The sequence below is a fragment of the Barbus barbus genome, assembly GCF_936440315.1.
Source record: "Barbus barbus genome assembly, chromosome: 11".
Classification (NCBI taxonomy): domain Eukaryota; kingdom Metazoa; phylum Chordata; class Actinopteri; order Cypriniformes; family Cyprinidae; genus Barbus; species Barbus barbus.
The window spans coordinates 2,857,747-2,871,031 of NC_136739.1; the positions used below are offsets into that span (position 1 = coordinate 2,857,747).

Consider the following 13,285-nt stretch of genomic DNA (forward strand, 5'->3'; position numbering starts at 1 on the left):
ACCTGTAGTTTGCAAGGTTCTTGGCATCTGTGAAGTAATCAGAACTTTTTACTTTTGCATGGACAGTCTATACACATCTTTTCTGTTTTTTTTTTCCCATTCAACTTCAATATGTATACGGCACACTACTATTCAAAAGTAGGGGTTGGTAAGATTTTGTAATGTTTTTTTTTCCTCTTATGCCCACCAAGGCAGTCTTTATTTGATCAAAAATACAGTAATATTGTTTAATATCACTATAGTTTAAAATAACTGTTTTCTATTAGATTTTTATTTTTAATGTAATTTAGTCCTGTCATGGCAAAGCTGAATTTTTAGTAGCCATTAATCCAGTCTTTGTCACATGATTGCCCAGAAATTTTGTAACATTAAAAAAGTACTGTCACGTTTGACACCTTCAAAGAAAAACATTCTATTCTATTCTATTCTTCCCCCATCCAGGCTGGTACGATCCAAAAAAAAACTTTGTCATGTCAGATGATTTCTTCCTGTCTAAGTAGGCAGATTTTGCCTAGATGATTTTGGCTGCAATGTGGACCTTTATGTTATTAGTCAAAAGTCTAGCACTGCAAAACCACCCTCTCCCCACATCAGAATAAGTGCAAACAAGGCGAAACTGTAAAGACAGCAACCCACAATCTGGCCCAAATACTTTTTCCATATTCCACTGCACAACCTATTATCTATGTGTGAGTATCTGAGAAAGAGATATGTCTGCGAGTTTGTGTGTTTGTTTGTTTGACAGAAAGAGAGCAGAGAACCTCCATCTCTGACGTGCCACAGGTGCAGTAAGCCCCGCAGGAAATAAAGCTTCTTAAATACAATGAAAACATAGAAGCTAAATGATATACAGGCTATGAAGGGAGAGATGAAGGAAGCACGGAGCAGCATAAGAGAAGAGGAAACGGGGACGGCCGCAGGTGTGAGGGCACCCAAGAAAAATGCTTTATTGTGTAATGAATATCTAAGGAAAAAGGCCAAATCAACAAAGGGCAGACGGGAAAGGTCTTGTGGACAGAGACCGAGGTCGAAGCGCAGGAATCGGGTTGCACAAGAAGGAAGAGTCTCTGTTTGAGAATGTTTGTGGAGCGTTCCGGAACACTGATAAAGCTGTGTGAGCACATTATACTCTAGAGGTTCCGCAGTCCACTTCACATTCCTGTCACCCGGAAAGAGAGGGAGTTCCCTTAACCCTTCAGGGACAGCTGGGGGTGTAAGACGCTTGGGTCTTCTGACCCCGGAGGAAAGGGATAAACTCATCCATCTTGGTACTGGGGCTTTATCTGTCAGGTTGTGTTGAAGTTTGGTTTTGTGCCGCAGGTTTCCTGTCTGTTCGAGGGTGTGCAGACAAAAGAAACGTTTCTCATCAGACACATAAATGATCCAAAAGCCCCTCCATGCCACCTGATACTGAAGGAATGACTCTGCTGTGATCTCAACTTATAACAGGCATGGAGAACACACAACCCCTCAATAAATCACACACAGGACCTAAAACCACTCAGAGTAACAGAAAAAAATGCTAATTAATTTCCAATATGCTGTCGGCCACTTGTATCAGTCACTCAGACACTACTACAGTTCATGTAAAGGTCTATTTGCAGTGTGAAAGTTCAGTATGGCAAGATGTTAAATATGTTATGCTCCTTCAGACAGACTGCTATTTTTTTTGATTATGAAGTAACCTTTTTCTGCACAGACTGATTTGTGTCTTTCTTCGCTCTGTGAATATGTTTTTATTATTTTTATTATTAAAATGTAAACTACACTTATTAGTGTAGAAATACCTCTACTATAACCCTCAAAGAACAGAACAGTACCATGTTGAAAAACTAGAAAAAAAGATGGTATAATTTTTAAAATTAATAATAAAATTCATTATAAAAACAGTAGACATGTTTAAAAAAAATTAAAAAATAAATATTGAATAATAAACAAACATCCCAAAGATAAAAATGTTAATACAAAAACTTCCAGGCCTGAAAAAAAAAAACACAATTAAAAAATAAGATTATTAAGGTCAAGAATTGGATACTTGTTGTAAAATAATAAAAATTGATTTAGTTGGCAAAAAGGCACTATTACAAATGTATACATCTTTGAATCATTCATTACAGAGATTTATTCAAAAATGCTGATTCATCCGGTAATGAAACAAATAAATCTTGAGTGAGTCATTGAATCATTCATTTATAAATAGCATGTTATTTTGTTTTGTTTGTTTATCCATTATCGTCTATTGTGCACAACAGCTCTTAGTCGAGTCCAATTTTTATGTAGCCTACTGTTTTTTGTTCGTGGTATTCAGCTGCAACTAAATGTTTTTGAAAAAAAGAGACAAAATAAATATGTTTGACTATTTTTGGTCTAATATTTTTTATTTTTTTAACCACACTGGAATCAAAACTGGGAATCTATAAGAACCGGAAACAATAAGCAGAATAGGAATCGAAATTGGAATTGATAAAATTCAAAAGATACCCAACCATACAGCCAAGTTATTATAGTTAACTAAAATTAACTTAAATGGTATACTGTTAATTTAAATTAACTAGAATAAACCTAAAATAAAAAATTGTAGTGGCAATTAAAAAATATTAGTTAATTTTATTGGCCATTAACTTAAAATTGTGTTTAAGTTGAAGCACTAACATTTCTAAATGGAAATATAAACTAAAATTATTAAATTTAAAAAGTAATAAAAAAAAAAGAAATAAAATAAAAAAGGTACTCTAAATAAAATAAATAGTATGAACTATAATTGTGCATAAATAATACTGGCCAGGATTTGATCACACTCATAGCCTCAGAGTGAAAGAGCATTTTCCAAAAATTGTCTGCGTTTTGTGCGCGATATCGCCGCTAGGGTTGTGACGGTGAGGAAATTTTCCCACCGGTTAATCAACGTGTGACAACACCGGTAATACCGGTATCACCGTGGTGGGGGGGTCGTTTGAGTTTTCCCTCTTTTCCTCGCTTTCAAATATATTGTAAAAGCTCTGTGCGCTTTTACTTTCACTTTCAAATTAGCGGCAATTCGGCGTCAAGCAGTTTGTTTTTAGGTCGCTTGAGTTTTCACGCTTTCCCTCACTTTCCTCTGCTTTTAAATAGCCTAGCTGGTAAAAGCGACGTGCGCATTTTACTTTCACTTTTAAATTAGCGGCAATTCGGCATCAATTGCTTAACTTCAATTCAAGCAACAAAATACAACATATAACTTTTATTAACAAAACGAATAAAAATACACCATGCTATATGCCTAATATAAAATAACAAATAACTTACAAATTTTAAATAGGTATAAAAAACTGAAAAACAGTAAAGACTGAGGAACAAATAATTAACAATAACAATAGAACGTTTATTAGCAAAACGATTAAGAAAGTTTGGAGGCACGGACTGCATACACCTTGATGTAAAATAATGGGGGAAAAAAAATAAAATAAAATCACACAGTTTAAATAAAATAAAAATCTCAGATACTGTGGAACCAAATAAATGAGAAACGAATGTTTAAAAAAAAATTGATGTACACTCAACGGCTAGAGAATCCCCATAATGCACTGTGAGAGTCGCACGCCGAATGAGTTGCCACGTCTCGCCAGAAGACAGCGCCCGCAGCTGAATCATCCATTCATTTATTTTAAAAGCGCTCGTCCACGGCGTAATACAACACAGGTACAATTTCATTAAATTGACTATTAAATTGTTTAACTAGGGTTTATAAATAATTTCCATGACAGAGTTCAAGATAAATCCTTTAATCTTACTACTGGAGCTCAAATGATTTCAAATGATTATTAAACAGCAAGCAAAGCGGCAGTACTTCCGGTGCACTCAGTGTCCTAATTAACTCACTCGTTTTCATTCACTCCTTCAAGTGAACTGTATGAGTGGACTAATGTAGGGAATAGTGAATGAGGGTATAGGGGCGATTTCGGATACAGCCACCGTCTATCGCAGCAAGCTTATATGCCGCTCCATCTAAAAGCACGTGATGGAGATTAACTACTAATCACAGAACCGGCTTCACTGACTAGATGCGCATGATCATCGCATTCAATTATTTGCACAGCCCTACTTTGTTCCATTACTTGGTGCGAGCCTTAAATCTGACAAAAGTGCACAAGAAGACAAAGCAAATATATGGCAAAGCCAAACAGCAGGACTTTCTTTTCAAAAACACACACAAAAACCACATGCAACTGGTTGTAAGCCTGCGGTGAGGTGCATAGCAAGAGAAGAGGGAACGGAGTCAAGCAAAAAGAAACAAAATAAAAAGCCACAAAAAAATTAAATTCAGAGCGAGAATGAGGACAGAGAGAAAAGCGAAAGAAAGAGAGGTGAAGTGCATTAAAGCCATCCACGATGCTCCAATAAAAGGCTCTGAATGAGCAGAGTGGTAATCATAAAAAACTCCATCTATTCTGAGCCAGTCCATTAAGCAGGCGGGGGGGAGCGAGACAGTCCATTAAGCAGACCAGGGGGGAGAGAGAGCACGTAAGAGAGAAACAAATGGCTATACTTCACTAACTCCACAAAGCTCCATAAATGCATTCAACACACTGTAGCAATACAGCTCTGCTCATATGCCATTTCATCAGAACATTGGGGCTATTCTAGATGAGCATTTTATTGAAGGAGAAGTGGGGAAAAATGAGCAAATGAATGAAAATACAACAAAAGAGAAGGGACACTTATGAAACAACACAAAATAGTGAATCAATGTCTCGCTGCTGGTTTCAGTCTGGAAGCCTTAATGGAAACCTTGAGACAAAGACCTTCTGCAAAACAACCACAAAAAAAGCCTCTCTCATTAAGAATAAGCTACAATGCACCGAGAACCCTTTGGTTTAAGTATGTTTTCATCTGAATTTTATTTTAAAGGTGATGTGTGTCTGGAAACAGCAGCTGTGGCTTGGAAAACATGTACATAAACTACATTGTAGCTCAACATTATCCAGGTTTAATGTGCACCCATGTTTAACAAAATCGCACTGATAAAGGCATTTTCCAAAATTAATAATCGATACCATTTAAAAAAAATAAAAACATCTTAGGGCAGTTTGGTTCCAGCTAGATCAGTGTGATTAATGTAGTCACGATTGGCGGATGGCAAAAACCAGCATGAAAACATATCTTATAAGATCAATAGGATGCAATGTGGTGCTTTTAACTGCTATATGAGCTGGACACCACCTGTGTGTCATGTTTAGCTGTGCTAGATGTTTTCAGCACAGTCGGTAAGGTCGAGGTATTTATAGCAGCATACTGTACACTGATTGAACATTAGACATAATAGTGATGTATAATAATAGTTTTTGGCTGGTATATTGTTATGTGATGATGACCTGAGATCAGCACTCTCAAAGAGCTTTGAGATATAGACACTGAGTGTGTCAGTGCAGTTTTACCATGGCTCTGCCGTTCACATCTTCCATCTGAGGAGGACCAAGAGCAGAATCGCTACTGCTTCGTACCAGCAGAGGGGTACCTGAAACACAAACACACAAAATAAAATATAACATAGTATACTATTACAATATATAGTTTTGGTAACACTTTAGTACAGGTACCATTTCTCACTATTAATTAGAAATGGTACCCCCTCCCGACCACACCATCCCCCTTGAATTTTTTTACAATGTATATATTTATATTCCTTTAATTTATATTATATATTTAATATATAAACATACATTTTTTCTTAAACATATGCATGCATGTGTGTGTCTTTATACAGTATATACATAACAAATATACACAGTACACACACATACATGATGTACACAAAAACCTTTATTTTGGATGCGATTAATCACGCTTAATCGTTGCCCAAGCACTAATATATACACACACACACAAATTAAACGAAACAATTTAAAATAAACAGTTATTAAAAGTTATTTTAAATTGTAAAGTCATTTCACAATACTACTGTTTTTTTCATTATTGATTAAATAAATGTAGCATTTTAAAAACATTAAAAAACCAACCTACTCCAAAGTTTTGAACTGCAATGTATAAAAATTAAACTGGTTAAATATTGTTCCTGAAATAGAAAAAAGCATGGAAGACATGCTTATTATTTAGATTAATTAATTAGTTATTGTACATTTGGAGAACTAATCGCCTGATTGGCTACAACGGCTGTTTAGCTGAAATGAAATATTCCTCACTTAATATATTCTGTCTCCGAGCAATACATCACATTATGGACATCAAATGTGTTGTGCCGTTGTTTATAGTTGTCTCCTCATGCGCTTCATGACTGGACATGAGTGTTTGATGTCTTATCAGTTACATTTTTCTGGCTCAGAAGCTGACTCTGAGCCCTGAGTTAAACACAGTTTACATCTCACTTATTCACACTTCAGTGGAGTAAGGGCACGTCAAGCACCCTGCGAGAGTAAGGGAGGAAAAAAAGCTGACAGCGTTTCAAGAAGGTTTAAGGGAATATTTTGTTCTTTTTCGGCACAGCAAACAGCGGCTGTCTGGGTGTCAGAGGTTCTGACATGACGCTTTGTAAATTCCAGTCTGCCGCCTCCCTCAAGCGCGCAGCTACATTTTCAGACCTGTTGCCTCCCATCAATAGTTTAAAATGCCTTTAACCGTGCATGTGGGCAACAGCTCTCAGCACACAAGACCCCAGATGACTCACCGGTGATATTGCAACTGCATATTTGAGATAAAAATACTCAACATTTGCATTATATATGCAGTTTTTGTTGCTGTGTTGTTGCTAAAGTGTTCTGAGTGGTTGCCAGGTAAGCAGATTTCAAACTTTCTGGATGACATACATTCTCAAATATATAATTTTTCCCCCAAAATCTGAAAACTTTTTTTCCTAAAATATAAAAGATATTTAATGTTAATAAAGGCATCTTAAACCAAAAACTTAAAGATGACCATATGACCAATATGGTCATGACCAATTCATCTGAAGCTAAATTGCTCATCTATATATAAATGACATCAGTTTTGATTCACTTTTGGCTGCAGCACAAATGGTGCAGGTTACGCACCAAAGTTTAATTGTGTATTATAATAGTGTTGCATGGCTTAGCACACACCACTAATAAGGACAAAAGCACTTTCCTTATACAGCAGGTGTCCAGCCTAACTCATCTCTGGGTCTTTATTCAAACCTGAACATTTACACAAGCCCTCGCTCACTCTCTACTGCCTGCTAAAGCACAGGATCTAACAGGATGAAAGCCCCTAATGCTACCCCTCGGCCTTGCTTTCAATGCGACTATACGAAGACACAGTTCTCTTGAAGACCTCCAGCTGTTCAGAGAGACAGCCTGTCTGCTGCTCCTCTCCATTCAGTCAATTACATCTAACAACGAGCCCAACAGAGGAGCATGACTTCATAATCCAGCAGAAGGAGCCTAATATAACAGCTCATGTGCATGAATACAGATAAACAGGTTTAATAAAGAGCCGTGTAAACTGAAAGAGAGGACATTGTGTTAACTGCTGGACTGTGCTCTGATTCATGATCTATGTAATGATCTATATTAGGGACAAACCGATATAGATACACTGACTGATACAGCAGCCGATATATATATTCTCTTCTACCTCTTAAAAAAAAAAATCCCAAATTTTACATTTCAAGTAATATTATACTTAACTTACTTACAATAATAGAGTACAATACAACACTGCAGTCTAAGGTCAGTAAGTTTTTTTTTTATTAAATTACTGTTTTCATTCAGCAAGGATGCTTTAAACTGATCAAAAGTAGTAGTAAATACATTTTTAAAGTTACCAAAAAACATTATATTTTAAACTTCCTATTCATCAAAGAATCTTGAAAAAAGGATCACTGTTCCAACAAAAATATTAAGCAAAAAAACTGTTTTCAACATTGATAATAATAATAATAACTTTTTCTGGAGCATCAAATTTGCATATGATTTCTGAAGGATCATGTGTCACTGGAGACTGGAGTAATGATGCTGAAAATTCAGCTTTGAATAAATTACATTTTAAAAATAAAAACAGTAGAAAACAATTATATCAAACTGTAATAATATTTCTCAACATGACTGTTTTTACTGTATTTTTACACAGCCTTTGTGAGCATAATATACTTCTTTCATTCAAAACATAAAAAACTTCAAACATTTGAACAGTATGATATATGATATGATATATGATTTCAAATATTACATTATAGCCTGTCAACAGGCTGTGCTATGCTGTGAATATAGTCTTTGACAATAATGTAATATAACGTAATATAAATTAAACAAAATACACAATATTTCAGAAGGACTGTCAAAGCAGAAATATATTGTTTGAAGAATTGAATGGTGTAATTACAACATTCACCAGCAGACTCTTGGTACGATCCCCTGCTCTATACTCTTTTCTTCCTATATGACTTCCTGTATTATAAGATTATTTCCTTTCTTTTCATTCTCCTGTAATAAGAATAAAGTTCTTCCTCAAGCAGGAATTAAATCCTTTAATTTTGTTACGATCTCTTTTCTAAATCGCAACAAAATAAGGGAGTCACCACACACCACAGCCAATTATTAAATATATTTATTACTCCGTGTAGGACAGAACAACATAGAATGTAAGTATAAATGGTAATAAGTGTGTCAGCAGGTACGTGCAAATGTGTAGTATATATAAAAGACAACAGTCCAACCATTCACAGACCACGGAACCTCCGAAAACAACAACCATCCCGAAGAAGATGGATCAAAAGGCGGCGGTGATCTCCCGTATCCCTCACATCTCATCAGTTCCTCGATAGCCTCTTGACATGAGACCCAAAATACAGCGCAACTGAAAACAGGTTCCAAAACCTGCACAAGCTCAGGCCTCCCACGCTCCCATCTCTGTCCCAGTCTCTTACAGAGCGCCAGGATTACATTCAGGTGTGCAACCACTCCATTCAGCCAATCACCTGCAACTCAGATACAGCCGGTTACTCACTAGAACCGTCACATGGCAATCACCCAAAAAGACAGTGAAAAGGAACTGAACCATGGCTACGGATTTATGAAACCATCATCTTGAGTTTTTCTCATCATCACACAGAAAAAAACAGACAGCGAGAGTAAGAGAGGAGAGGAAAAAAAAATACAGACAGACAGAACTGTAAGGAGCTCCACTGGTGGTCGAAGGGGCCTTCCTGTGGGGCTCGTCTCTGTCAGCCAGTGTGTGGATCTCTGCTGTAAGCCCAGTCTAATCAAAGCTCTTCAATACAGAGCACTGACACCCCGAACAAATGAGTCACAATAAGACTGACAATAAAGACTATTTACAGTAACCACTATAAATAACATCACATTCAAAGCCTGACTATCACCTATAAAACACCTTTATTAAGAAGGTGAAGTGGGGCATTTAATTAATTATTTTTAAATGTAAAAATACCTTGCCTATCCCAACTCAGTATGCAGATACAACCCTTTCTTCAACCTTAGAATTAAACAGACTGCTTTTAATACTGTACCTATATGATATCTACATGTAAATAGCCTCTGTTTTGATTGGCTAGAGTTTTTACATGGGGTAAAATTCTCACTGTATTTCATCAAGATCGACAAAATAATTGGTGTGCATATGTAAACACAGTTGGTTATTGATTTAAACATGTCTCCTTTTAAATTTACTGCAATTGTTTTTCTCTTTTTCATGTTGTTTTGTTTTCCAGTACAAATATCTAAACAATCCTAAATAAAGATTTACACAAATTTTTCGTAAAACAAGAAAATTCAGGTGACGTGACATATGGCCAGGTATGGTGACCCATACTCGGAAATTGTGCTCTGCAATTAACCCATTAATTAACCCACACCCGGAGCAGTGGGCAGCCATTTATGCTGCGGCGCCCGGGGAGCAGTTGGGGGTTCGGTGCCTTGCTCAAGGGCACCTCAGTCGTGGTATTGAGGGTGGAGAGAGCGCTGGACATTCACTCCCCCCACCTACAATCCCTGCCGGCCCGAGACTCGAACCCACAACCTTTGGATTACGAGTCCGACTCTCTAACCATTAGGCCACGACTTCCCACAAGAAACAAGAGCGATCCTGAATAAGAAAATTATTTTTGGAGTCTTTATCTAGTCTACTTCCAATCTACTTGAGCCCTCAGTGTTTCTCTGTGTTCTACATCTAAAAGATATTCAAGCTTAGCACCTTTCCTTCATATACGAATAGTGGGGTCTAAATTCAGCAGCCGTCCATTAAGCATCAGAGTTAAGCAGCTATGTCCTGCAATGACAAGGAACAAGAGTGAACACCTTAAGCACAATTAGAAAGACTGGCCTTCCTCCCCATAGTTCTTCAGCATCCATCACTCTCAGTCATGAGAGATTAGCCTTCCATGATGCGCTTTCAGTGGATGTTCGCAAGACTCCGTCTTTGATAGATTTGGCAGCAGCAGCTTATTCCTCAGTCTCAGATCACGCTGCTCCGATTCCTACTGGTCGGATGAGAGCTGAAGGCCATTAAAGGAGAGGGTAACGGATGGTGTGTCAGCAACATGATGAGTGTAGATTTAGACTCACGGGATCATGGCAGATGGAGACAAGCAGGACGTTCTGCTCAGTGGTCTAAAACTGTAGACCTGAGGGTCTTTACTCATCACTGTCACTCTTCATCTTTATCTATCTGTCTCTTCAATGTTGAATTAGTTACTTTTACTTATCAACTGCTGGATGTGTGTACAATCACAAGAGGAGTGAAGAAAGTCAATGACGTGCATTTTTGCGCATTTAAACACAGCTACCAGCTCAGGACAAAAGGATCTGATGACTCTTTGAGGACATGATGAAATGCAAAAGTGGTACTACAGACTCAACGTTTGGATATCGAACCCCTGGGGTCTCACCAAGCCTCAGAAAATGTATAGACATATGTCAAAAATATTTGTAAGGTCAAGTATTGATTCTGATTCAAAGAACACCCTGGATGCACTTAAATCTGGAGCTATTGATGAAACAAAAAAACAAAAAAAATCAATGTTCTTTTCAATCTCATCATTCACAATGTGTTTCATGGATGTGTGTTTGGGGCAGGGGGGAATTTTAAATAGTAAAATCTTGTAACATGCTGATAAAAAAAACTAAAATAATCAGTGGTTTTTGCATTAGACTAGTCACTTGCAGATGTCTCATGATTCATTTTCTGGTGATAGCAAATTAACAAAACATAATTTTGATCCAATATTCACTTTCAAAGAAAATTACCAAAACTTCAATAAAATTGATTACAGTTTTTCACTCTTACTGGCACTTCAGGACTGTGTTCAGAATGGAATTCTAGCATACTGCATTCTGTGCTGTGTGCATTCTGTACAGGTTATTATTTTACAACAGTATCTGAAATAGAACATTACGCTACAATAAACATTCCACTGGAGTATATCTTACGTCGTTGTCACTCAACCTCACCAAATCACATTTAATGCTATAAGTAGTGTCTAGTAATATTCTTGGAGACAAAAATGGTTATTTTCCTTTTTAATCAAATTCTGTACAAAAAAGTCTGATCAATTTATACTCAAGAAAGAGATGTTAAAATTTGCAGTTTGCATTCATCATACTGGAAATGAAAGGTCAACTCATCATATTCCATACATGCTGTGCAAAAGTAACATACATGCTGTAAAAGCAGAAATAGTAGGAGTAGTATGGAAGTATGCCTTTCGAATAATTAAAGCATTGTCTTGAAAAAGTCCATGTATCCATTTATTTATTTGCAAGAAATTAGTCATTTTATTCAGTAAGGATGCTTTAAATTGATCAAAAGTGACAGATTTTAAAGAGATTTATAATAATACAAAATATTTATATTTCAAATAAATGCCGTTCTTTTGAACTTTCTATTGATCAAAAATGCCTGACTATATGTGTATATGTGTATATATATATATATATATATATATATATATATATATAATATAAATATATACATGTGATGATAATAATAAGAAATAAGAAATGTTTCTTAAACACCAAATCATATCAAAATGATTTCTGAAAGATCATGTGACACTGAAGACTAGAGATTTGCATCACAGGAATAAATTACACTTTTAAATATATTCAAATAGAAAACAGTTATTTTAATATTTCATAATATTACATTTAACTAAACTAAATATAGCCTAGGTGTCTTTTTGAAAAAAAAAAATTGAAACAACTGTACTGACCCCAAACGTTTGAACGGTAGTACAGTGATAATGCAACTGCTAAAATCATAAAAACTAAATGTGGGCTATTATTCATGGAAAAGCCCTTCTGCTGCACCTCTCAGCTTTCTGTGTGATTAAAGACAGAAGAGACATCCCGACTTCCAACAGAGCTCGGATGATGTGCAGATGTCTTCATTTACATTTACGACCTGTCTCCAGATATTGTCAATAAAGAGTGTGTACTGTTAGTCTAGATTATCATTTTACAAGATTCCTGCACATCATCACAGAGCCCCATGAACTATGGGAGTTTACAGTGACGTCATGGAACAATTCCTAAACATGTCAGAGGTGATAAAAGCATACAGGTTCCTCTGTGTAGAAGATAACCCTTCTTCCAGACTTCCACACGCAGACCAGACACAGATCTTAACCACAAGGCCTCAGGTGACACTTACCAGACGCCCTACAGTGGAAAGAGACCTCTGAGCTAAAACATGTACTTCCTCTCTCCTTCATCTGACTCGTCCTAAATCACAATCGGTTTCCCTTCTCTCTCCTGCCGTCTGTCTTTCATGCCGCCCTATTTCTTTCCTTCGCTTCCCTGCTTTTTCATCCCTCGTTCTCTCCCCCTGGCCCATCTCACGGCTGACAGCATGACAAATGCTGCGCTAGACACTGCTGCCATGTGGCCTGTTTCGGATTAGGCGGGAGATCGCGGCGGAGATGTTTACACTGCCCATCAGTGCCGGTGCTTCAGCAGACTGCAAGGTCAGAGAGACCTGTGCACACGGTCAATGGGGAGAGGTTGAGAGTGCCAGAGGTAATTTAAAACAGCGGCTCCTGAGGGACACATTACCCACAAGACCAACAAAGAGACCCAAAGGTTAGAGATAGCGTCGATGAGAACAACATGGAGAAGCTCGGAAGGACTGAGCTACGTATCTCAATATTTTTTGTTAACACTATTTTTTTTTTTTTTATTGGGTGGATTTACAATACATAAAACACTAACAGGGAAATCAGCCATTATCCTGCAATCCCAATGTAGTTTCCACCACAGAATGCTATCAAACAAATTACACGATTCGAGATGTGATTGAAATGACACTGGTGGACATA

General features: G+C 36.9%; 1 protein-coding gene across 1 annotated transcript in view; it reads right to left on the reverse strand.

The window, feature by feature from the left end:
* LOC306877001 (partitioning defective 3 homolog B-like) overlaps positions 1-13,285 on the reverse strand; it is a 298,887-nt gene that overhangs the window by 221,256 nt on the left and 64,346 nt on the right. Inside the window, exon 5 of the mRNA XM_079428505.1 lies at positions 5,415-5,494. Within this exon, the coding sequence (XP_079284631.1) occupies positions 5,415-5,494 (80 nt within the window). The remainder of the gene's footprint in view (positions 1-5,414; positions 5,495-13,285) is intronic.